Consider the following 27,131-nt stretch of genomic DNA (forward strand, 5'->3'; position numbering starts at 1 on the left):
TCGGGCGGCGGCCCCCGGCCCACTGCCGCCAGGCTCGGGGTGCGGGGCCGCAGCCGGCGCTGCGGCGGGGGCGGGCCGCGGCACGCGTAGCACCGCGCAGCGCCGCGGGCTGTGCGCGGGGCCGGCGCGGCGGGTGGGGGCGGCGGGGCCGGGCGGGAGACGCCCCGCGCCCGCGCCGCTGCTGGACGGGGGGGGCGTCTTGTGTCGCCTCCAGGCTCCCGACGCTGAGGGACGCACGAGGCAGAGGCCGGCGGCGGCGGGGCCGAGGCGGCCCGGGAGGGCGGAGGCGCGACCGGCGCTAGGACCCAGGAGGACGCGACGCGGCTCTTAGGGCCAGATTGCAAATTCGCCGTGACTCAGTCTGCTCGGCGCGGCGCACAGCGGGCGGCGGCGGGGAGCAGGTCGGTGCCGTTCGCCTGGCGCCGGGACCGCGGCCGGGCCGGGCCGGGCTCGGGGCGGTTGCGGGGTGCGCGCAGCGTGGGGAGAGCGGGCCGGGCCCCGCGCGGCCCCCTCCCGCCGTCCCTCCCGCCTTCCCCCGGCCTGGGCCTGCCGCGCCGCTGACGGCGGCCGCCTGTTGTCTGGTGTTTTTCAGCGAGCCAAGATGGAGTATGAGTGGAAGCCTGACGAGCAGGGGCTCCAGCAGATCCTGCAGCTGCTCAAGGAGTCCCAGTCCCCGGACACCACCACGCAGAGAGCCGTGCAACAAGTATCCTTGGCTGAGGCCTGCGCCGCGCCGCGCTGCGCCGAGCGGGGCGGGGCGGGGCGGCAGAGGCAGAGCGGGCCGGGGCCGGGGCCGCGGCTGCCGCCAGGCCCGGGCCGGAGCGGGCGCCGGGGAGGCGGTGGGGGCAGCGCGGCCTGCGCTGGGCGGCCGGGCCGGGCCGGGCCTGCCCGCAGCCGCCGCCCGAGCGCGGCGGCCGTGGCGCGGGGTTTGAACGGCGGCGGCCTGTGGGCCGCGGGGTCGCCTTCCCCCGCCGCGGGCACCTGTTGCGAGCCCGGCGCCAAGGGGCGGTTTTTCTTTTTAAAGCCCTGGCCGTGGCGCGGCTGCTTCGGTGTCTGCCACTATACCGGGTTACCCCACGCTGGGCCGCTGCCAGCGCCCAGCCCCCAGGCGCGGCGCGTCGCGGCGGGGCGGGAGCGCGGCCCTCGCCGCCGCGCCATCCCGCCAAGAGGCCGCGCTGCCGCCGCGGGGTGCCGGCAGCCTGCGGCAGGGCCGAGGCGAGGAGCGGCCCGGGCCCGGGCCCGCCGGCGCTGTTCCGGCCTGCGGGTTCAACGCGAAAGCCGGAGCTGGTGGGGGGAGCACCCGGTGGCAGAGCGGCCGCCTGCGCCCTCCCGCTGGCCTGTTGCCTCTGACAGTGCCCGGCTTCCTGCGTCGTGGGGACGTTGCTGCTGGCCTGGGCGTCCAGCGCTGCTCGTTAAGCTGTTTACAACTGATGCAAGGGGGGGAATCATCTGTATGTGGCTTCTTGTGCTGCTTGCGGTGCACTTCATATTAGCTTTGTGGATTTTTTCATCCCTGAGTTGCGGGAGTGGAGAAATGGCAGGGTTGTGTACAGAACAAAGATCGAGGGAGGAAATTTTTAAATAACACTGTTAGAATCACAAAATCTTTACAAAAAAACCTCTCATCTGCCACCTCTTGCTCCCTGAGCTTACCAAATTGCTGCTTAAGACCCTATGCCTAAATAGGTGTTTAGTATTTCAAATAAAAAAAGTGTTCAGCAACAGTAGCTTAATGGGAAATTGTATTTAAACTTCCATTTCTGATAACTTAGTAGTATCTGTTTAGTTTATTTTGAAATAGCAGCGTACATGCAGGGTAGGCATTGTGAACGTTGTTTTGAAGATGAGTAGGAATTGACTAAAGAAAATGCTATTAACTGGTATCTGAAATTCTTCTTAAATGACACTGGTAACCTGCTGTGCAGTCATACCTGTGTTTTCAAGGAAGTCATCATGTAAAGTCATCTTATGTCTTTTGAGGCTGTTTCCCCAAAACTTTGTGATGACTGTTGTGTTGCAGGATGCTACTTAGTAGCACGTCCAAGCAGGATGGCAATTGATGGTTTCAAATTTAAAGGACTCTTAAGCCATGATTTTATAAGAATATCGGTGTGTTGACTTTCAAGCTTTTTCTCTGATACATTTTTGGCAGATTCAAGTGCTTGTAGCTCAGATATAATAAGGTGGGAAGGACAGGTTAGCCAAAACTCTTTATTAACAAAATTCTGACTCAGTGAGCCTTTCAAATATTAGATATTGAAACTTTTTTTTTTAAAGATAAAGATATTAAACATATCTTGGGGGAGGTAGGGAAAGTAAAACGAATGAAGAAGCAGTAAAGAAAGAATGACCTGTAACGTGTCCTCTGGTTCCTAGAGCAATTAGGTATATTCTAATTAAGTTTCTATTTACTACTGCTCTTTCAGTTCTTTCTACTTGCTTCCACTGCTGCCTCCTATTTGAGCCATAGCAGGTTCATAGTTATTAGTAAAGTCTGTCTGGCTGTTTTGGTGATTATACTTCTGAAGTTGGGGGGGGGGGGGAAGGGGAATTGAAACTTGCTTCCCTACTTGGCTGTCCTTAAAAAAGCTTTTTGACATGGCACCTTTGACAATTATCTTCAGGTTTATATTGTTTCATTTCTAGGAGCTGCATAGAATACTCTGTATTAATTTCAGTTGCTACAACCATCCTTCTGTTTACATTTGATTTCCTGTGTGTTTCACAGCAAAGGAGCTTAGGGCTGTGATAAGTATACTTTCCTCTTTTACTAAGGAGGGAAGACAGCAGGCTTCTGTAGTAAAGTTACTATTTGAGGCAAGCAACCTAAATATCTAAAAATGGAGTTTTGTAAATTTGTGACGGATGAACTAGACTAGATGAACTGGCTGTTGGTCATTGGAAGGAAGGAGATCTTTTGGAACTGGAAGGGACTTATTGGGCCAGCGAGTGCTAAATAGCTGTATTTGGCTACAGTTTAAATACTTTGAACGCTTAGTGATTCAGCTAAGTAGTCAGTAAAGTAACTGCCTGTGAAGCAAATAATCTTACTTCTTCTGAAAATTGATTTTGCCTAAATAAGTCTTGATTGTTTAAGCCTACCGGATTTCATCCGTGTGGCGGTAACTCAGTGATGACACTGCATGCTTATGACTTAAAATATTATCGCGGAGTAGAAGAATACCAATTAATACTGGAGCACAAAAGCACATTTTAAGGAAAATGGCAAATCACTGTTCTAGCCAAGCAGCAGCAGAATGCTTGCAAATTTGAGCCTGAGGAAATGACACTTTTTATTTAGAAAAACTGTGTACCTTTGTAGCCGTTCAGAAACGTAAGTCTTCCTGCCATCTCCCCAAGCACATAGCAAAGAAGTTGTTATTACTAGTGAGATGCTCATTCAGAGAGCTGATACTGTAGAAAATGGGCATGTATACTGAAACACGGTTTTGTTTAAAATTTTCTTTTAAGTGATGGTGGGTAAGCATAAACTTTGTAGTACAAAGTATCTGACCATTTACGATTAAATGAATTCGTAATACTTAAAGCAGAGGCTGTAGCTAGTTAGCATCCTAAAGAAGTGTGTGCCTAATAGTAAGAAAGCGAGTAGCTTATGAAAATCATGAGTACTTGTGTTTTCATGTTGAAATGCCTTTTTTGTCGGAGAGGAAGCTGTACTTTTGGATTATCTCATTGAATTCCTTAGGTTTGGAATGAAATCCAAAACAGTACAGAGGACTCACTTTTTTTCTTTTTTTTTTTTTTTCTTTGTGACCTTAAAATATTTTTAACAATTTGTTAATGTTTATATCCCTGGATTTTTTTTGTTTTCCAGAATTCAGCATAACTGAAAGATTTTTTTTTTGCTTGTGTAGTAAAACTACATGAGTTATTTTCAAATAGTTCTTATTCTGTATATTGTGGGCTTATAGTCAGAGCTATTTGAAATGACACTATGAAAATATATAACTTCCTTTAATAGTCCTTATATCCAGAAAGCTGTTTGTGCTGTGTGTAAAGATTCAACTTTCCTTAACAGTTTTTCTCTCCAGAAACTAGAACAACTCAATCAGTATCCGGATTTTAACAACTACCTGATTTTTGTTCTTACAAAGTTAAAGTCTGAAGGTAAGTTCTCGAGGTATTGACTTTTTTTATTATTTATTCTAGATACTTTTTTTAAAAAATCTTGAATTGAGTTTCCTTAGTTTGAAAGAAATAGGGAGCTGATTCTTACAGTCAGTTTCCTGGTTAATCTCCATACACATTTAGAACCTTGTTTACGCTCTCGGATATCCTTCTGGTAAAAGATATCACGATTTACTGTTATCAATAAGTTGTTTCAAGGTCTTGGAATAGGTTCCATTCTGAATGTCCTGTGTAATCTTTTCAAAAATGTGGGAGCTTTGCACTTGTATTGGACTGTAGTTAAGTTGAGGAGTAACTTGGCACTTCAGGTGAATGAAGATGTAAGGTCACAAATAAGCTTCTAATTCTATAAGCTTCTATAATGATATAAAAAATAAAAATAATAATAAAGCTTATAATTCTAGAAGCTTCTATATACACATTGTAAAACTTGCTGCTCAATCCAGTTAGGATCATGATCTCACTAGTGCTCTTCAGCCTATTAAATATTTTGCAGATCACATATGGGAGTGGTATGAAGATGCTGTCTGTCCAAATCTTAATTCTGAATCTTAATTCTAGTAAAATACAGTTAGAGTTCCACTGTATACTTGCTGTTGGCTTATTCTTATGGGCATTAGCACAGACTGTGTGGCACACTGTGTAAATTTGGACAGTTCCTTAGCAATGATTAGGGTTTGTAAAAGGATATTGGGTTTGTTTCTTTGTTTTTACCCCAGTGTAGTGCAGCCACTGATTTGTGAGGTCTTTGCCAAAGGTAGAGATTTGTTTCAGAATCTGTTTTAGCACCTCTTTTGGCTTTTTAACATTTGTTTATCAATATGTTGGATTTTTTGGAGGGTTTCTTTTGCTTGGTATCATGGTACCAGTGTATTTTTCTGCCTTCTAGTGCTTCTTCTCTTAAGTTTTCAAGTGTTTTTTTTTTTTTCACTTTGATTTAGATTTGACTTACATGTGGCCCCGTAACATTCAAAACGGTTATCTTCTGTTGGAACTAGTGTTTTTGTTATTGCTGTTAGCTTATTTTGGGAAGAAGGGAAGAGAGAGAAGGAGGAAAGTATGTTTTCATTTTTGAAGGCTGGAGCATATCCCAGTGTTTTGGGGCGTTCTATGTAGTAAGTCTCCTGATAATCCTTAAGGCCTTGGGGGCGTATCTCAAGTTTGAGAGAAAGCTTTCAGAAACTGAATTGACCATGATTTTTGAGCAAAATGCCAGCGTAGATCTAAATTATCCAATACCCGCTTCGGAAGTGTGCGATCACGCTTTAATTGTTCATGTGCTTTATACTGTTGACAGCAAAAATAAAACTCGGAGTAAGTCTGATAGTGGGATCTGGAGTTTATACAAAGGATATGGTGAAAAGGTTGCTCCACAGCTTTTTCTTCAACATATTTTTTTAATTCTGGCTTACTTGCTAGTTTCACTTTCTTCATTCCATTCACCGCTTGACGTCCTAGGTATGTATTAGGATCTCCTTCCAACAGATCTTTTCAGACTATCCCATAGCCTTTTTTGCTTCTTAATGGTTATGTACACCAATTTGGGATGGAATTAAGAGTAGGAGATATTAACAGTTACAGAATAGTTGCTTTAGAGCTGCTATGTCTGGGGAGAAAAAAATTCTGGGGGCCGTGGAATCTAGAAAGTTAATTTGTAGAAGTAGGTGTTTAAGATCAATCTGTACTGGTATCTCTTACTGGTAGGTCATTTGTGTGACTACTGAGAAGCAGTTACTGCTTCAGAGAAGCTCTTGTCCTACATCAGTGAAATATTTGCACAGTCATAACCTTTTGTCTAAGGCAGCTGTTCTTACCTTATATATTTACCTTATATTCTGAAAGTTTAGGAGACTGAACTTAGTTGGTCCTTTTCATAGTACTTGCCAAGATCTGAGTAAACTGGTACCTTCCTTGGGCAGGACTAATGAGGGATGCCTGAGGGCTGTTGATTGGTCAATCATCTGTCATTAGGCCTGCCCAGGCAAGGCAAGGAGACCTTTGGAACTGTCGTTCAGTAGTTGCTGTGCTCTTGCATCCCCTTTTGGACCAGTAGGAAAAAACATGTTGAACTCATCAGATAGGTAACAGTCTTCAGTGCAACTGGGAAAGTATTCTTTCCTTCTTTCTCCTGCAGAAGGCTGTGTTAGCAGCCTGTCCACAGCCTTGCCGAGATTGTTGGCAAGGGGAAAGAACTAGTGCGCACCTTGGAGCACGTACATCTCAGAGCCAAGATGAGACTTAACGTTCATACTGTCAGAAGTTCATGTTTGTGTTATGGTCATGCCATCCCAGCGGAAGGAGCCGTAGATGTAAGCTTCCAACTTCTTATTCAAGAGACGTGAATGAAAAGAAATGGAAAGACGGCTTATTCAAAAGAAGTTAAGATATTTTGATAGCTAGTGCATGAGCAAGAGAGCTCAGTTTGATACCAGGTGTGACTAACTTAGATTCAGCTTTTGCAACAGTTGCAACTGCTGCTGAGGTACCTGTGCCTAAAGATACGCTTAGGTGACAGCTCCTGAATGTGGACATTCTGTGGTGTTTAATAAAACATGTTAAATACACTCACTTTACCGTGGCAAAGGTTGTACCAAATAATCTTTGGCCTGAGTCTTATGCCTCCACTACCTCTGCAAGCAAATAACTTCACTTGCAAAGTTAGCTGTTGCGCTAAGGCCTGCCTGTAAGATACTTAGGTAGATCTTGTGCGTGGTTTGGGGATTTGTTTAGTTCTAGCATCAGAAGAATTCCTTTTTCAGTTGCAAAACTCCTCGCCCCATATTAGCTTCTTCAGGCTCCTGTACCTAGATGCTTATTGCTTGCTGTTTTTAAGTCTATTGTGGTGCTATCGCACATGTGTGTGTCTGTGTGTAAGTTTCTGCGAGCCTTGTTAAGCTATCAAAGGTTTGGATCTTCCTGAAAACATATGTTGCCTTGCTACCTTTTCATTAGTGGAAATATATGCAGTTATGGCATATGCGTACCATAGCTTGAAGTACTTCTTTTTTTTTTTTTAAACTACTGTGCATCTGTAAAGATAGCTTTGAATATATGGACAAACCCGGACATTACAAATATTCCAGAATATAAAAAACATTGATGAAAGTCCTGCATGCAGTCCTGGAAGTCAGACAATAGGCAAACTGATGGACTTAAATATGATCCCAGCTCATTAGCAGTTGAGGTGAAGGTCTCTACAAGGTGCTTCCCAGGATGCATGCTGCGTGGCAACCTTCCTTAATTGGGAGAAGTGGAGTCTGGATTAACCTGAAAACGTCTGAGTGAAAGAATTTTGGTTTTATCTGTAAGTGAAAATATCATTCAGATCCTCTGTTACCATAGCTGTCCCTTCTTGCATTGGCAGGTATAAAATCAGGCAGATAATGTAGTTGCATTGAGTTGCAATGTTGAGTTGTTTTTGTTTGTTTTTTTGTTTGTTTCTTCTAATATCCCGAGTTGAGCCCAGGATTCTGTAGGCCTCTCTGCCGTTAACTGGTTATTTTCTGGAGTGTGTGCATGTAACTGCTCTTCTTCATACCATTTTTTTTCACGTGTGGTTGACTGAAACAGAAGCCAGTCCAATGCTGTAAGAGAGTATTGTCTTTGTTTCTGTTGCTTCTTTCTCCGCATGCCTGAAGCTTCTCTTCTTTATTCCAAGTCATGCATCTAAATCCTCCTTTCCTTGTTCTTTTTCTATTTTCCCTACTTAAGTCTGTTTCCTTGAAGGAAAAGATGGAAGTGCTGTTTTCATTTCAGCCATCTCTCTGTTTCGCATGAGCCAGTTCTAGCCTCTAGCTAAGGGACTTTTGAGACACTCGTTCCAGACATCTGATGCATGAGGCAGGTCAGGGGCAGGACTTCTAGGTATCAGAAAACAAATAGTTCATACTCTAAGCCTTGCTTGGTTTATGCCTTCTGTAAACGAATGTTCTTAAGATCTCTGGGACTTTTTTCCTCTAAGAAATACAAAAATAACTTCCTCTTTAATTTCATTTTCCTGTCCTTTTGCAGGACAATTCTGTCAATTCCCTATAAGGGTTGTTTTGCTTTGTTTTTTAACTTGAAGTTATACCTTGCTTTATCTTATGCAGCGTCCTGAACTTTGTGAACGAGAGGTGGATCAGACTTGCTCTAAATTATCACAAGTTGATAGCTGTTCTCGTTCACTAAGAATACACTCTCGTTTTTAGTAATTCAGCTTGTCAATTAAGGAGTATTGAGTATGGTGACTCTTTCATAATCATGCCATAATGTTTTGTTTTGTGAGGTGGTATCGTCATACTCTGAGGTGACACTGCCTGTTTTCATCAGCAGACTACTGTGTTGCTACCTGGCAGCATTTCTCCAACCAACTCTAAGGAAAAACTAAATTGAGAATCTGTAATGTTTGTAGACTATGCATGTTATGTTTATGCCTGTATCCGTTCCTGAATGAGGTCCTTGCACCTGTGAGAGCAGAAAAAGAAGCTGTCTGTGTATGGTTTCAGAATTAATATGACATTCTATTCGGCATTCGTTTGACCTAATGCAGCCTTCCTGTTGGTGGATGCTTTTATACAAAAACTGCAAGAACAGAAGTGTTATTGAAGCTTACCACTTGTTAGATAAGCTATGAGATGCTTAGCACCTCTTTATATAGTGATGAAAAGGACACAACAACTGATCTAGTTAAGATTCTGTTCTAGTTAAGATTCAGACAGATTTTATCTTGCTTAGACAAGAGATAGAGGGCATTGTTAGTTTGCTTGTGGTTTCTGTAAAGGTCTGAGTTTGGTTCCTTCTCCCCTCTCCTTTAGAAGTGCTGCTGGGCTGTTGCTGGGACCTTAGCTAATGGGAACATACATTTGAGACAAATGCCTAATGGTCCTGATAACTATAGCTGTCTGCTAGCCCACATAGCTGAAACAGTGTAGATGGCTATGCAAAGTCTTTGTGATTCTGATTTTGGATCATGTTGTAGTAGTTGACTCTTCATCCCATCCTAACGTGGGAACTCTAGTCATAGGTCTGAGTGTTATCTTAGTAGATAGATTATTATAAACACTATGATATGATATTTGAGATGAACTTCTAGCCTGAAAGTGAATGATCTGGAATTGGGAAGACTGCTTGAGTACAGGTTTTTATTACAGCCTTTATGGGTGGACTTTTAAGTTTATTTTCAAAATGCATTGGATTTTTATAAATGAGTTGAAGCCTTTCTGCAACTCTTGATCTTGTTCATGTGATAACTTAGTCATTCAGAGTGCCTTACTGTGACATGGAATATCACTATGAAGAAAGGCTCCCCCCCCCCCCCCAGTAAAAGTTACCACGGGTGGTGATTTATTTTATTATTTTAGTAAGAATGCTGTTAACGATTCATCTAGCTCTGCAAGCAGAATTTGAAATGGCTTTTTATAAACTGTTACTAGGATTGAGTTTGTGCTGTGGATTTGATGAGATTGTTTTCCAGTGCTCATTGGAAAACAAAATTTGAACTGTTATCTGGACAGCACTTCATAAGCCTATTCTATTATGGCTTTTCTCAGTAGGTTGGTGTTAAAAGATCCTTGAAGCTGAGCAAGAAAAAGACTGTTGTGTGGGGTCAGGTGTTGATTAACCAGTTTTCAGTTTCTCAGAAGTGTTTTTGATGAGCAGGCTTAGTCCGGAAAAGTGGTTCTGCAGCTTTAATTAAAATGAAGCAGCCCCTGGCTTGCCAAACATGCTATCTTCCAGAACTATACCATTATTAAATAGACTAAAATAACCGCCAAGGAGTGAATCAGATTGATGTTAACTCTGAATTGTAATCCAATCAGACTAATCTGTCCTTACATTTTGAAATGCTGCGTAACACATATAGTGTCCTACTTAAACAGCAGCAAAATATTTTTTCCATTAAACTCAGATATGTTAAGAGTTACAAATAGAAGCTAAACACAACTGAGTTTCAGTAATCAGTGCATAAAGTAGTTGAGGTCCTTAAATATCTAGGGTGAAACCAAATTATGAGACGTTAATTTTACCTGAGGCCATATAAAAATTCCTTGTTTTTCTCTGTGTGATGCCTAATCTCTTCCTTTTCCTCCCCTTGTACGGAGGTTGTAATGTAGATTTAAGGAAAATGCTTCTCCTAAGTAGGTTTTTTGGCATGCATGCCATATGCAGGAAGTGACTTTTTCTTTTCTTTTTTTTTTTTTTTTAATAGAGTCTTGAAAGAAACTTTGAAGTTACCTAGTGGATCGTGTAATGTGATTCAGTGCTTCGGGAATGTTTTCTTGGAACTCCTTATTCTCTGAGCATCCAGAATCAGAGAGTATGGGATCTCCATTATTAGCTCTTCCATATCCCTGAAGCCCACACAGAAAGAGTATTGGAAAAGGACAGATGCAATAGAAAGTTCCTTGTCTGTAGTACCTTCTTACTAGCCTAGTGCCCTCAGGTGCTTGTTCACATTGGTTTAGGCTCTTCAAAGGTACTGTTTACTGTAAGCAAAGTCACTTTAGGGCAATCTTGGAATATCTGCTTTCCCTCAGATGGTTTTTGGACCTAGAGGAAACAAGTTTTAAGGCTTGTCCTGATCCTTACTGCTATCAGACTCTCTAATTCTCATTAGCTGTGCCTTTTTTTGAGGTTCAAGTAGTCTTAGGTAAGGTCTGTTTTGGCCCCACAATAAATACATCTGTTATTCTTATTTTTTGGATAAGTTAGAGGGTGTCCAGACAGCTCTTTGAAGCCTTTCCTTAGTATGTCTCAGGATGTGAATGCAGTTTGTTGCAAGGGGTATTTCTTTGTATGTTTACTTTTAAAAGTCAGACTGTCCTACTCGATGATGTTTACTTTGTTGCCTTTCTTGTCAAATCTTAAGTGTACCTAGAAGGCTAGTATCCAGCACCCCTGTGTGGTGTTCCCCTAGAGAAAGGGAAGGCATTGCTGGTGTCATTTCCTAATAACAGTTTTATCCACCAAGCACTACTTGATGTAGTACAGTTGTAAGGTGTTTGAGCCAAGCATTTGTTTCATCATTTGTTTTAATCCTTTTTTCCTTAGAACGTAACTTTCTGGATAGCTAAAAGAATTGAGTGACTTGGATGAAAGTAAGTGTTTATCCGCTGACAGAATGTGATACAGTGATTATGAGCATAGCTCATTTTTGCCTTATTCCTCTTGTGATGTTGGCAACTTCAAATGCTAAGGTGTAACTTTTTTTTTTTTTTTAAAGCAAAACTGTTCTGTCTGCTGATTTCAGTTCCTGGCTATTAAGTCTTTTTTAGGAAGAAGCTATGATTCTGCATGTATTTTAACTAGTGATGTGGATTTAATGCATACAAATGCAAAATGTGATTGAAATCTTGACTGAGATTACTTGTTCATGAATATTTCTAATCCTTCAATGAGAAATTGACAGTCTCCTAAAAGAGATGAAACCAAAGAATAAGGATCCTGCCTGAGCAGTGTCATCGGAGAAGCAAAAGATTGTTATTTCCTTCTGTTCTAATGCATAAGAATGCAGACAGAAACACAATACAGAGACACCTTCATGAGCTTTCTAGCAGAAAGAGCCCCGCTTTTGTGTGTGTGTGTTTGATGCTGGACTTTAAGCTCAAAGTACTATACTGAAGGTTAAACTGGTATAGTCTCCTATCGTGTCAGAAGCAAGTTTGAAGATATTTCAAAACACTGAGCGTGTCTGAATACCTGAATGACCTCGAAAGGTAGTGGCTAGTATGAAATTAATCAGTGCTCCATTGACTTTTGAGTCATGGAAAAAAGTTTGACACAACTGCCTAAGTACAGGATTGTCTGTAAGAAGCTAAAATAAAGCTGGAAATGTTCTATTGATGCTGAGTGTTGCATATTTATTGGGTAATAAGTAGCAAAGTTCTGAAGAAAGTATTGTAAATAAAACTGATCTGTGTAGAATGTGGGAAGGCTGTTGAACTGCTGACCAATAGTTGGTTTATTGCTTCATTATGCAAGTTTTTGCATTCTAGCTAATAGTGACTATTGATCAATCCGTGTGCAAAAATTTGTACAGCTCTACAAGCTTGCATGAACACAAAGGGTTTAAAGAACTAATCCTCTGGTTTCACTCCTGCTTTCAGCTTCTCTATCATATGCCCACAAACTGGTTATCTCAGCTCTTTTCCTATCTAATACCGTTTTATGTATCACCTCCTGATCCTGCAATTAAATCGGTGCTGGAATTCCACTATCAAGAGCAGAAGAATCCTTAATAAGAAATCACAGTGCAGTGTAATGATGGTACGATTTGCTGCAATATCCCAGACTATATAATTAACCCTGGATATTGTTGCAGTTTGGGAACATCTAAAAGGTAGTGTCATCTCTCTTTGATGTGTACTTGTGTGTGTGGTTTTTTGTTTTGTTTGTTTGTTTGTTTTTCCCTCTCAAGTGTCTTTGCCCTAAACTAAGTGCGTAGGGAAATTAAGACAGGCTTCCCAGTGGAAGCTGCTTAGACAGTACTTGGCAGTGAATGAATTAGGGATTAGGGTAATCATTCTCTCTGAAGAAGTGATTTTGTCAGATAAGTAGAAGTTTGGTCACTATTTCAGTATACAAAAGGTGAATGTTAGGTGCCAATCTGTCTTGTAAAATAGCTATTGGAGCACAAGGATTAATTAGGTGAGTGAAGTAAGACCTTGTTACCAGCTTGAATGGTTCAGAATACTGCATCAGATTGGTGAGAGAGCATCAAGAAGCCCAAAATACAGGATGCCCACCAAAACTGTGACTCTGTAGGGTGCCGTGGATTGGAATTTTTGGCTTCGCCTCCTGCTGTCTACGTCATATAGGCATAGCTTAACAGAAAGTTGAGTGTTGTCCTGTATGTATAGGTATTGCTGTAAAGCTAGGCTACTTTTGGTTCTCTAATACCCTTCCTTGCCAGTAAGGCTTCTCTTCTGTGCCATGAGGCCTGTGTTTGTCGTTGTAAAACAATAAACAGCCTCACTCGAGTTCACCTGTCATAAGCAATGACATGTATGTCCTTTTACTGCGTAATTAGTTCATCAAGACAAAACCCTTTCTCACTTTAATTTCCTAAGCCTGTATTCAGTGTATTTCCTTTTTACTGCCGAACTGAAAATACAAATTTTGTCTTTTTATACACTATTACCAGATTTTTCAATTAGCAATGCTAGATTTTCAATTGCAGTCTGGCACATAGCAGAGTAGTTTGGGCTCTAGAGGAATTGCTCTCCCTAATAACTACCTCAATTTGCAGTTAGAAAATAGAGTGCACCTACCTGTTCTTACTCTAATGCTCCTTTATACTTAGAAGTTTAACTTACTTCCAGTACTTGGCTATACAAGTGTTCTTATGAGGACCTAAGTGAGTGAGCCTTTGCTACTCAGGATACCAGTGAGACCATCCATGGAGCTTTGATATGTGACTCCTGCTGAACTTCATCCTTTTTCAAGTCATTTGAAATCCATCTTCATTCTCTCTTTCTTCAGTTTCTATACAAGACTTCCATCAGTCGCCTTTCTTTGGGTAGGGAGGGAAATGAGGGGAAACTTAGCATGTTAACATCCCGGATACTAAAAAGGCTTATGACTTGCCAGACAAAATTACCTTTGGTCAGGTAAATACTTTTCCTTGGAGATACTGAAATAGAAATAGGTATTATTGAATCTATAGTTGCTTGAACAACCAGCGTGTGCCACTTCTGATGAAGCAGATAACCTCTCTAGGAAAGAATAGCGCGTGCCAGCCCAGTGCTGCGGGGCTAAACTGTGGTGAGTGAGTTGCCTGAACTCAACTGAATGCAGACTACAGCCATTATTTGTACTTAAGACTCTGTCATTGCATTTTTGCATTTGAATGTCTTTTGAAAGCAAAAGGCACAGCTCAGTGAAGTCTTCAGTGATTCTGAAGAGTGAGAATTATGTCATTATAGGAGGAGGAGAAAGGACTTTAAAATACTTAGCAAAACCAGGAGTAGTACTTAGCCAGATGCTGAAGTCTGTTGTTAGCCTCAGGTATCTCAACTGTGAGATCAAGTTACACTTTTCTATGGTTCTTCAGATTGCCTTCAGGAAAGATACTCAGCCCTAGAGCTGACCAAAATACTATGTGTACTGTTACAGGTGGTATTTAAAAGTATTTGTTCTTTTCTGGGTACTATTCCCTTTGGCATTAAAGGAAGACATTCTTGCTTGTATATGACTAGCGTGAGAAGCGGTAACAGACATGTATCCCTTTTTAAGGCTAGTTTTTGACTTCATGAAAGTGGTGTGCTATCCAGTTGTCCCCCAGCATTACAAGATAACACATTGAAAGTCTTCTGACATCATCCTAATGTCTCACGGCAAGTCTGCTCTCTGAAAATTGAGAATAAGGTGGTGATCTAGCTTCCTCAGAGGCATCATAGCCTACATCAGACAACAGCATCTTGTCTCATGAGTAGTAAACACCATTTTTCAGCTGTTAAGGGTAATAAACACTCTGTGATACCTAGCTGTGTAACATCTTGTCCTCTCAGGTAGGACGCTACTATGACATCGCGCCTGTGTCTGCTTCTGTGGACATTTGACTCATAAGAGTGATAGACTATACATCGGGCTGTCTGTATCCTAGCCTTGTTGTTAGGTAGCCCTCCAGGCGAGCGGCAAAACCCTCCTTGCTTTCACATTTGCAACCTAAGTCACATGAGCTCTGATTAGAAGGAGCATAGCTGTTTCAGGGCACATGCTAGTACTTAAAAGCAGTTCAGTAGCCTTAAAATGATTAATATCTATGTAACGTTAACTGTGTACCATCCAAACAGACGGTCAATATGCATCCATGTGCTCTGTCTGTAAACCATCACAATCTGGAACTGCCATTAGGCTGTTGCAGTGGAACTGAAAAGCTATGAGGGCCAAATAATGTTTGTGTGATACAGTTCTATGATAGAAGTGATACAGCATGAGAGGGGATGGATGGACTTAATTGGCACCAAAGATGGTATCAAATGCCAGAGGTCTGCCTCACTTCCCTTCTTTTCCTTGTACTGTATGTTCTTGTCAACTTTCTATACTTCCAGATTGATTGAGATGGAAGGAGGCAAGACTGTGTTCTTTTTTGATGGCTGAAGCATATGGCTGACAGAACTTATCGCAGAATCTATGAATGCTAAAATGTCTTATTCAGCTCTGGGGCCATCTGCCTGGAATCTCGATGTTACAGCAAGAACTCCACCCAGACCTATATTACTGTCTCCTGGCAGTGTAGCTGTTAAGTTGCTGAATAGCCTGGATTCCATAAATATCTTTTGCAGTCATATATCAGAAGAATTTTTCTCGAACTAAAATTTTGACCGTGGTGTAGTTTTAAAAATACCTGAGTATCAGATCCTAGGCTGCTACCATAGCTCACGTGGCTGGTGTGTGTTTAGCACCAAGTCTGTTTCTCAGTGATACCTGCTTGTCGCCTCTCAGCATGGTGATGAGCTTAAAAACAAAAAGCAAAACCACTTTTTTCCTCATTTCTTGAAATCTTTTATTTGGCAGAGATCTGACTTCAATATAAATCCCTTGGAATCTTTATTACAAGTCTGTAGGATAAACACTTCCTATGAAGAATAGTCTTTTTGTTCTTATCTTGGCTAAAAGAGTGAATTTAAGAGGCTTCTTACTGCTGCGTTGCATAGGACAGTCCATAAGAAAAATTAACGTTGATGTTTCACCTTAATGTGACCTTTAGTTTTGTCTACATCAGCTGATTAATCCCATTTATAACACAAGAAACCTCATAGTATCTGTATCCCTGCTTGGCTACGTTGAAGCTGTTGTCTTCTCTTCTGTAATCATAGCTAGGCATTCTAAAGGATGAGTCTTTTAATGATCGCTTGTTTAATATTTTCTCGCTATAGGTTATGGCTAACGTAGCTTTCTGTAATCTGCCTTTGGTTGGAACTCTGACTTTGTTCCCTCTTAAGAAGATATTGCTGGCTTATAAAGGACGAGTAGCTGTTGCATTCTTTGTGTAACTATGATTGCTAAAGATGACACATTCATTGTGGCTTGCAAGGGCTTTGAATCATGTGGGAATTGAAGGAAGACTCCTTTGCTTTCCTTTCTGGCCAAGAGTATAGGCATAACTTTAAATCTTACTACTCACTTATGGAGGACTGGATTTCTTGAAGATGTGCACACCTATCACTGAATTCCACTTAACTAAAGCAGTCAGAGTTAGACTTATTAAAACGGTGTAATAGTAGATGCAGAGACTTTACTTTGAATTCCGAGAGCATAGTGGTCAAATCTGAGGCTGATCAGGAGCTCAAGCGAAAACATCTTTCTTCAGGTCATGTTCTCCTGCTGGCCTTTATTAATGATGTTTTCAAAACTTTAAACAAAATGACCAAAATAATTGATTTGACTTACTAAGGAACAATAATAATACTTGTCACGTATGGTAGTCAAGTTATGTGGTTGAGAAAAGTTTGTCCATTCATCTACTGTTTAATTTTTTTTGTTTAAAATAATAAACCTTCCTTCCTTCCCTTTCCATCCTTCTAGAAAAGTCATTGGCCCTTGAAATGCAATGCTGTTCAAATGAAACAACTTTTACATTTTTAGAAATTGATATATACTTAAAACCTGTAGTGTAGGTAAAGTTACGGAATTGTTTCAAAGGTTTACGCATGGCATGGCTTCCTGGTTTTCTTTTCCATTACGTGGCTTGCTGATTATAAAGTTACTGAATTCTCTGTAAAGGCTATATTCATTTGTAAATCAATACATTTATAGTGTTAGAGCTTAAAAAACAACACTTCTTTAGGAAAATTAGAGTATAAACTTAAAGACAAGATTAAAATATACATGAAGGCTTTCTGGTTTTGAAGCTCAGATAAAATCAGTTGGTTGACATGAATTTTAAATTCTGATTAGCCAAACAAAATGCTCTCTTTTTCTGGAGAGCACAGGTCACGTGATAAAGTGTCTTAACAATTGTCAGTCTGAAATTACAGATGTACTGAGAGTCCTGCTGTTGCGATGCAGTAACTTGTTTTAGAATATTCTATATTTGAAAATTGTTTCTCCTCTTTTGCTTATTTATTTCTGCTGGGGTGTTAGTAACAGTTTTCAAGGTCTACAGTAGATCTACTCATAAACTTTTAGTTTCTGGGGCGAAGGAACTTCACTGAACAATCTTATTCCTCCCCCACATCAGGGCTGCCTATGAAATAAGTTTGAAACATTAGATAATGTACTAATTAGCAGATGAAGCAAATGCTAGTTAGCTAATTAGGATTGTTGTAAACTGTAATTTTAAATGTTGCTGTACTATAAACTAGTCCTTTGTATACAGAACATCCAAAACTAAGTCACCCATTGACTTTGTTGAAGAACCAAACATGCATCTGCTCCACTATAGCTGAAAAATCTCTGCGGTGCTTTTTTCCTTCCTCCTCTTGTCTCAGTATTTTAGAGGAAGATACACAGGCAAAAAGAGCTCAGTGAGAACTCAAACAAGTGCCTAAATTAAATTCTTACTCTGTTTATGTTAGTTCTGGTAGATGTGTGTTTTTTGGTTTTTGATTTTTTGTTTTGTTTTGTTTTTTTAAACAGCTCACACATAACATGTGTTAACACTGTTTAAAAGCCTTTTTTCATCTCTAATTATTAATTTAAGAGTAGTAGAACAGTTGGTATCTGAAGGGAGTACAATACTTGTTTGTATTTTGTGGAAAAGTTGAACACTACATTTCTGGTGGGAGTAGGAGAAGGAGGAGTTACTGCATAGTTCCTACCTCATTTCTAGGTTTTGTAGGAGGGGAGAGCTGGGTTGCCATCAATTTCTTACAGTAACAGTGCTACAGCAAGAGTGTCAGTATAATCAGAATGGTTTGTGCCAACCAATTACTTTCATGAGTCTTCTATATCCTGTGACTGTAAATCTAGTCCTGGCCTGTATGTGTAGAAAACTTTATCTTAAAATGTAGAATTGGCAATATTGACATGCTAATTATGAATAGGTAGAAATATTGAATGCTAAGCCTAAAAAGTTTGCTCAATGAGGTGTTGGGTGTGGTTGGAAGGAGAAGTGAGGAAATTTAAAATTAACATCTCTCACTATAAGCTTTGCTCTTGTTGTATTATTCTGGAAAGCTGCCTTATCCTGTGGGTTGATTAGCCTGAATGTAACTTATTTTCTGTTGCAGATGAACCAACACGTTCCTTGAGTGGTCTCATCTTGAAGAATAATGTAAAAGCACATTTTCACAACTTTCCAAATGGAGTAACTGACTTCATTAAAAGTGAATGTCTGAACAACATTGGTGATTCCTCCCCCTTAATTAGAGCTACTGTAGGTGAGTTTGCTCTTATTGCTATCTTCTACATACTGAAAACGTACCTCTCGCCTATAATTTATCAGGAACATTAGTGAAGTAAAGGGTTATGAAACTCCTAAAACTGTTTGCTTCCAGTAACTTTCACAAGTTCACCATGATTTGATGCAGAAACTGATTTTAAATGTGAGCATATGAAAGTCGCACTTATTTTTGCTTCTTCTCTTAAAGCATAAAGATTTTACAGTTCAGTTCGTATCTGTTGAAATCTAGCTGAAAATTACTATACTTGGATCTCCTGAAATTCAGGTTGCTGCCAATTTTTGTATCTAAAAACAAGAATAAGGCGACTGACTTCAGAACTATTTCAGTGCTCCACTTGCATCAATGAAACACTTCTGTTAGCTGATTACCCCTCATCCCTGCCATACATGCACACGCTCTCTCCCCCTTCAGGGAACTATTGTATTATGCATCACACACATTCAGATAGTGACAGGTTCTGTTTTTAAATACCTCCTATCAGTAGACAGTAGATAAGGTGTGGTGAGAAGAATATCAGTTAGAAGTTTCTTTTGTTAAATGAGTTTCTTACTTTCTAAATACTGTGTTTTAGTGCACCTCTTTAACAAAATATGTATGTATTTATTACGTTTATCTCTAAGTAGAACTACTTTTTTATGTCTGTACTTTGAGAATGTGGTTTCTCCTTGTAAGTACATGCGTAGCAACAATTGTCCTCATCCACTCCAAAAACTAGAAAAAAGTAAAATAAACATAAATCATGCTTTTGAGTGCACAGAAAAGGGTCTAGAAAGAAATTCAGCTTGTACCAGCTGACTCTTTGCCTCAGCAAGTGTATAAAATAAGCTACCAGTTACTGATTCCTTAGAAGCCTTTGTCTTTTCTATAGGATTCCTCCTGCAGAGATCTAGGTTATGGACTTTGGGCTACAGAAGAATGCCTGTCTTAGTTTTCCTCCTCTTCTCAGTCACTTATTCTGAAACTCTTTACTGTGAATTTTATTGATATCTTAATGATAGTAAAAACAAATCTTTGAGGGGAGGGCACTTCTGTGCTTTCAGGTTGTAGAAGAGTCATATATGCTTGTTTGCTCGTAGGAGCTGTCAGTGGGGTATGATGGAGCTGATATAAGTATATAGTCCAGCTCCATTTGGATTGTTATTTTTAAGTACTTTTCTTTGGTGAGCAGTTATTCTTTGCTTTTTCCTAGTAGGAAGTATTTGTGGATTAGTAGTTCAATTACTGTTGAGCTCTAAGTGACTCTTGCAGGGATTATTCAAGCACGTACGAACTCTGAAGATGCATATCACCTGATAGACTGTATGCTTATGTAAGCGTTGCTATTTAGTGCCTTTACTTTGCACCCTCCTATGTGAAGTAATTGAATGTTGATTCTCTGTAAAATTCTGTCTTAATAGTGAGGTGGGCCAATACTCACTGATCCGTCAGTACTTGCCAGGTGTAAATATTTCACTATCACCGAGGCTGAGTTGGCATATGCTAGTCAGAGCTGTTCTTTGGGATACATACAGGTTTCTGCTGTTGGAGCACCCTAAACTTAGAGGGCCAACTGCAAATAAGACTTCTGGAGTTCTGAGAGGAAGATGAGCAAATACTGCAGCATCAAAATAGCATCAGAGAAGACATAATGCAGCTTCCATTCTCCTTTGTGGTCTCTGACATCTGGTGGTAACCACACAAAAACTAATGCCTTTTGACTGAGATGGAGGCAAGCTAAATAATCCCATTGTCAGAAGTGACCTCACTGGGGAGAGCGAACCTAAAAACATGGAAATAGAGTCAATTTTAGAACTGTGAATCCAGACCAAATGTTAATTTAACTACATGTTCTTGTATCCTTACTTAACTTTTTCCTGTTTGAACCCCCAAATGGATAATAGTGTGAATCTCTCTGTGGCATGTGGTACAGGTTTTGAAGATCTTTGTGCCAGCGGTGAGATAGAGATTCAAATTCACGAAAGACTGAGAAATTTTCCATACTCTTCATATGCAGACTTAAGAAGGAAATAATTGCATCCATCTGGCAGGTGTCTGACTGTCGTTAAAGTTTTCCTGTGCTCCTAAGCTGAGCAAAGACCTGTAGTATAGCTTCTGCTCACAGGCAAGCAGAGGAAATAGCTTGAGCATTTAAAGTGGCAAAACTGAGGAGCTTCGCTGTTAGAAGGAAAGCAAAAGTTAGTGTCTCTCCTATGAGGAGATACTTTGTCAGGAAGCTCTGCTTTTTAGAATTAAGGAGTTCAGAAATCGGCTTTAGGAGCTGCAGAAGCAAAGTACCACCCAAAAACCCCAGCCTTCCTCCTGTCCTGTGTGTTATTGTTATGAAAATACTGAAGCATAGCTGCTTTATGTTCAATATGTTATTGTGGAGTTGATGTAATAAACTGGGGTGGCATGTAATTGGAATACATTGACATAAAAGATCTTGTCTTAACACTTATGCTTCATGTTTTAATAGTTTCCGACTTCCCTCTGGAGTTTGTTCTCTCAGATATTTACTGTTCAGATAGCCCACCTGCTGTATTTAGGTTAGATTTCCTATTGTTAAGTAGCATCTTAAATTCTGTAGTACTCGTTTGAAGTTCCTTACAATTAAAAACTATCTTACAAAGACTTTCAATTTTAGCTTTTTAACTTTGCAGCTTAGTACTTTGCTCAAAAAGAAAAACGTGAATTTTAACTGTCAAAAAGACAGTGAGAAGGTACTAAACTGGTTAATCCTTTACCTTGATTATTCTTTCAATGACCGTGTTCTGTTTTTTCCTGTTTCTCAGTATCATAGAGAAACAAAGGTGAATATCCATCTTCTGTTCCCTGTTTGCCGAGTAAAGAAAGATGGTGGGAAATGTTTGACATCTGAAAGGAGAAGTAGTTCATTAGACAATCACGTGGATTTTAACAGGAACCCAAGTGCCTAAAACTTAGTTTTATTTCCTCGTCGTTCTTAAACGAGGAAAGTTTCAAATGTTGTAGCTATTGCCTCTAACTTCTTAACAGTCTGAATTTTCCACAAAAGTCTCTCTCCGTCTTTGCTAAAGAACTTGCTCAAGATTAAATGGCTTCTCTTGAGACCTCGGCAGAAAGATTGTGATGACTTGTATAGCCTGCTGCGTTTGTTCAGTAGAAGCAGATGTTTCTATTGCAAAAGGATGGTGGCCTTAAGTAGCTTGTTGTCTACGCACCTGAAAGTATTTCCTCCAAGGTTATCCTGTTGCTGTCTGGAATAAACCTTTTGAATAACACTCAAATAAAGTAACGCTGACGCTATGTTTTCAGATAATCTTTCCTTCAGCTGTGAAAACTTGACCGTATTACAGGTATAGACTGACCTTTAAAGACTGTCATTTGGTACCTTCTGAAAACACTTCTAAAACCTTGAAAATATCTTCAACCAGCTTCTTTTCAAAACGGCCAAAGCCTTTAGGACCTATAATATGACTTCTTTCCCGTGTTGGTTTAGAGGAGTACCAGGATTTACAGTCTTCTGGCACAGGTTTGTAGAATTAACACAGATTCAGAAACAAACAGATCTAATTCAGGGAGACAATTCTGCAATTAAAGTAGTTGGTCTAGGAGACAAGAGCATTCATGTGTTTTGTTCTTCTTGTGAAGTTTAATTTAAAAAAATGCAAATCACTAAGATCCGGTGGCAGTAAAATATATATTGTCTAATAGTGCATCTGATACTCTTTACAGGACCATGATATTTGGAAGAAAAGCAGTCTTTAAGACTCCACCGATCTCCCTAGATTTTTAGGAAACTCTGTGTTCAGTTCTGATTATGGAGAGAACTGGCTCTAAACAGTCTTCTGTGCTGTAAAAAAGAGTTTTACCTCTGTCTTCCTCTTTGCCATTTGACTTTTTGGGATCTCCAGCTTTATTATCAAAACTATGTATTTTTTGTCTTAATACCAAGGAGCAGGGGAAAATCATTTCTCAGGATGGTCTGAATCGCATCTTCAGTGCGAATTGATGTGATCAAAAAGAAGTTCTCCTGACTGAAGTTCTCCAAAAGAGAAAGCATTAAAGGAAACATGATCCAGTGTCTCTTGAGTTACCGTTTGTCCTGCCTAGAATGTCCTCTCCTCTATAATGTTGTTCAATGTTCTTGTGTATTTAATAAGAATGTTAAGATTTTTTTCCAAAGAAAGAATATCTGATGATTAGCTCTATGATGCCAGGAAAGCTTTTTCTTTTCACTTTTTTGGGAGACTGCTAGCTGCAGTAGTATCAATTTCTTCTACCTTCAAACCTATTAGAGGTAACTTTCAGTAGCGGTTTACAGATTATGCTCTCTACTTCATTTTGTCTTGAGGCAAAATGAGCTCATCCAATATAAGTACTTGTTTATAATCAGCCTTCCCTGTTCCCTGGGATTTCTATATGTGCCAGAAATGGAATTACTGACTCATTGGATTGTCCAATCTGTTAGCTGGATCTGGGTCGGCCACACTGTACAGCGGATCACACTATGGCAGGTCATCCAGTGTAAGCTCTTACTAGGTAGCTTGATTTTAGAGTATCCTTAATGTTTTGTGTAAACCTAGTGAGGTTGTGAACACAAAAATTAATGCTGGGTTACAAGTTTGTTGAATGACTTCAGAAGTGAGACACTTCCCAAATCTGTGCATTTTTGTATCATAATAAGCAAGAGGTGACTTAAGGTGGATACTCAGTGTTCATTAGAGGTCAAGCTTTGCACAGTGCTTAGTAAATTTAGAGCCTAACCTGTCTTGTAGCGTTTGGACATGATTATATACTTAATTGGAATTACTTTGTGCTTAATTTCTGACCTGTCTGAACCCTTTGTAGTAGCACGAAAGAACCACCAGCTTGTGGATTCCCAAGCCCTTCAAATAGCATTTATAATTAAATGTACTTCCTCCTTTTTATACTTGCCAATTCTTAACAGAAAAACACGTTTCTTAACTACTTATTTCTTTAAGAGGAGAAAAATAAGAAAACTTGGTATAAAACGTGCAACGTATCTCATTTCTTTCGTATGTCTAATTCACTTAGGCATTCTGATAACAACTATTGCCTCAAAAGGGGAATTACAGAATTGGCCTGAACTCTTACCAAAGCTTTGCAGCCTGTTGGATTCTGAAGATTACAATACCTGTGAGGTAGGGAGACTTATTTTGGAATAATCAAATTCAGATGATGATTTTCTATTATGTATCTCTTTACAGGTACGGTATACATGTAATATCTTCAGAGAACAAGTGACTAATTTGATACTTTTTATTCCATCTTATTCCATGTTCTTAGTGTTTATTCAAACTAATCTGTATACTCGGTATAAAAACAGAGTAAGACTCCACGTGGATAGTCATAGCATCTCAGCTGAAAAGTGACCTAAAGTTATCACTGTATGTTGCCTATCTTAGACATCATCAAGTTGATGTCTAGTCCTGACCTTGAATTTTCTCTTACTCTGAGTAGTGTTAGTTGTTCTTTCCTCTGATAACTTACTCTGGAAGCACGATCTGTCATAGATGCTATGTTAGGCTAGTGTGGAAGGAACTCCTTTTTGTTCAGTGTGTATGAAGGAAAAGAAATGCTAACTTATCTGTCGTAAACTATGAAGAGAAAAAGGTCTTGTCTGACCAAACGTTATTTGTAATCATATCATTTTGGTTACTTGATGCTGTCTCCATGAAAGCTGTGTGAGGCATTTTGTATAACATAATCCATAGAGATATGAGAATGGTTCAAGGAGCTTTACTGTTATGTGGTACATTAGTGCTGCTTTCTTTTTTTTAAAAAAAAAAATCTTGAAAATAAAACTCAGATTGAGCATTGTCTGGAATTCTTTCTCACCCCATAAGAAGTCACTAAAGGAAACACAATAATGTATGAATTGGATGTTTCTGCATCTGAGCATTTCTTTATTTTTGAAATGAGAACTAGCTTGTAAGCACTTTTTAAGTATAGTTGACTAGATGAACATTGAATGCTAAAAGTAGTATTACCACTTATCTATTACCCACTCACCCAGCTTAAGATCTTACAGATGAAGGTAGGAAGTACTTACATAAAAAGGCTCTAAAGATGTGTCAGTTTAACTAGCTGCATTTATTGTGGGGTTGTGCTAAAATTACCTGTTCTATATGAAACCTGATACATTGCTTTCTTTAGAAACTGAATGAAGAGGTGCGCGCTCTCTCTCTCTCTCTCTCTTTTTTTTTTTTTTTTTTAAACAGGGAGCATTTGGAGCTCTTCAGAAAATATGTGAAGATTCTGCTGAAATTTTAGATAGCGATGTATTGGATCGACCACTCAATATCATGATTCCTAAATTCTTACAGTTCTTCAAGCACAGCAGTCCAAAAATAAGGTAGGTTTAGATGTTGTACTGCAGTTCTATGTTAAAACTTTATTTATATAGCAGCAAGGTTAGTATTGTAAACTGTGTAAAATACACTTAATTATTTTTTAAGTGATCCTGCATGTGTAAAATGTGAGAAGGCACTGAGGTTCCATGGACCAGTAATTTTTATGCTTATCTGTTCAGTTAATAGACATCAATCTCACCTGTTTATCCTTCTTTCAGTTCTACAATCAGTCTATGATTTTGAAAATGAAACTGTTTCTTCTATTGTTTGCATATTATCATGGAAAATTTAATGTTGTGGTTAGAACATAATATTCTGAATGAGGTGTGCCTCATTCATTTTGTAATGACTGCAGCAATGAAAGAGTCCAAAATAATTTGCTAATAGTGACTTCTGAGTTCTCACAGAGAAAAAATTTTCTGCTTTTTTGACTGTACCAGACCTTCAGAAAACTCTTTATCTTTCTTTTTTCTGGATCAAATCAAATGGATTTCTAGTCTTTTCACTTTAATACTACATTGATCTGTGCAAAGTAACAGAAATACGGGATAGAAAAAAAGATTTCAGAATTAACTTGTTAATATTTATGAACAAGAACAGTAGCTCTTATCCTAAAATGTGTTTTTGAAAACCTATTTGGAAATGATCTTGAGAGAAGATCTACAACTTGAAGGACTGAATTCGCATTACAAACTGTAGTAGATGGTGAAGACTAAAAGGAGGAGTAACACTGGAAATGTTTCATGTTAGGATTAAAATAAGATTTTAAAACTCACTGACTTAAAATACATGTGCATCTGCACAGTGAGAAAAATGTACCCTGAGGCATAGTCATGGGAAAGATTAGGCAAGAGTGTCTTCTGAGCTGTATCCGTGTATTGTTGACACATACTGGTCTTATTAAATACTAAAAACATTGCAAAAACAGTCGGATGCCTGGCAATGAAGGGCACGGTAAAATTTCACTGTGTTGACTGGTATGGAATTGTTAATGTCAGAGACTATCGATAATCGTAATACACTCAAAAAGAACATCCTTAGAAAAGCTTTGAAGAAAAGTTCCAGGTGTAGTCATCCTGCTCTATTTTTTGTTTTATTTATTTAATAATGTATTTATAAATATTTATTAGCTATATTAGAGTATTGGGTACTTTTTAAAATCTACCTTCACTGAGAAAACGCAAGATTTGGGGAAACTTCCCTTGCAAAATGGAGGCAACTGGGGAGATTTTATGCAAAATGGAGGAAGATATTCCAAACTGTCTTGCATTGTCTCTCCCAAAGCATCACCCCTCAAGGTTCAGTGCAGAGCACTAGCTTTCTGACAAAATGCTCTGTATAAATTCACTGTATATCTGCTCACCTCAAATTTTATGTTTGTGAGCCCTTGATGATGTATATACATGATTTCATGGCTCATGATGTTGATGTGGCTATGGCCTCTATGGAGAGGGGAGAACAGTATAATCACTTGCTGTTCTATCTTTTTACCTTTGAAAGGACTGTTGAACTGTTTAGATTTTTCTTTTCTCTTATGACTTAACTTATAGTTAAAGCATGGTTTGGTAGTTTAGCTTGGAAATACTGTTGATGTGCAGATTGTTCACTCTATCTTTTAGAAAATATTTGATCAATGTGATACTTTGTAATGTTTTTTGTGCCTATGTACAGCTTAGAAGAGGGTTTAAGACATGAAAAATAACGTGTATAATAACTGTTTCATTTCTAGGTCCCATGCTGTTGCATGTGTCAATCAATTTATCATCAGCAGAACTCAAGCTCTTATGTTGCACATAGATTCTTTTATTGAGGTGGGTATGCATTCTTGTTTAATGTGGGTTTTTTGTGTTTTGTTTTCTTTAAATTAAATTGCACATCTGATTTATCAAGAGATTTGAATACTGCTCTACAACCCCCAACCTCCCCACACATCTGGCGTCCCATCCCCTATCTTCATATCAACCCCATGGCACTGGAGTTCCTTCTGTGTGCTTGTGCCCTGAGCTGATCAGTCTGAACTACTCAGAAAGTAGTAGTTGTAGACGTGCTTCCTTTTCATAAGTGGAACCTCTTGTTCTGTAAAGATGTAAAAGCAGCAACAGAGATCTGTCGCTTAGCTGTGATGCAGAGTGCAGTACTGGGATTGTGTCACTGAGCCCATCTAAGACGATGGGTCTCGCTGAATACTACTACTGACTGTGGATCAGAAAAGTGATATTTTGGGTTACCTGGAGTACCTGATTTGCAGCTGTTAATTACTGATGCAATTTGCTGGCTCTAGACCTTCATTTAGGTTAAAAAAAAAAAAATCCAGAAA

The 27,131-nt window shown here is 39.7% G+C and overlaps 1 protein-coding gene across 2 annotated transcripts in view; it reads left to right on the plus strand.

The window, feature by feature from the left end:
• Nucleotides 1–214: 214 nt before the first annotated feature.
• Nucleotides 215–27,131, plus strand: part of LOC138064056 (transportin-1) — a 55,591-nt gene continuing 28,674 nt past the window's right edge. Inside the window, exons 1-7 of one of the 2 annotated variants that reach the window (XM_068924820.1) lie at nt 215–401; nt 593–706; nt 4,053–4,128; nt 18,306–18,455; nt 23,496–23,602; nt 24,683–24,816; nt 26,544–26,625. In XM_068924820.1, the coding sequence (XP_068780921.1) occupies nt 602–706; nt 4,053–4,128; nt 18,306–18,455; nt 23,496–23,602; nt 24,683–24,816; nt 26,544–26,625 (654 nt within the window). In that variant the 5' untranslated portion in view covers nt 215–401; nt 593–601. Of the gene's footprint in view, nt 402–592; nt 707–4,052; nt 4,129–12,381; nt 12,470–18,305; nt 18,456–23,495; nt 23,603–24,682; nt 24,817–26,543; nt 26,626–27,131 lie in introns of those variants that run through there. The other variant, XM_068924821.1, reaches the window with a different exon arrangement.

Source organism: Struthio camelus, chromosome W (genome assembly GCF_040807025.1).
Source record: "Struthio camelus isolate bStrCam1 chromosome W, bStrCam1.hap1, whole genome shotgun sequence".
In the NCBI taxonomy this organism is placed as follows: Eukaryota; Metazoa; Chordata; class Aves; order Struthioniformes; family Struthionidae; genus Struthio; species Struthio camelus.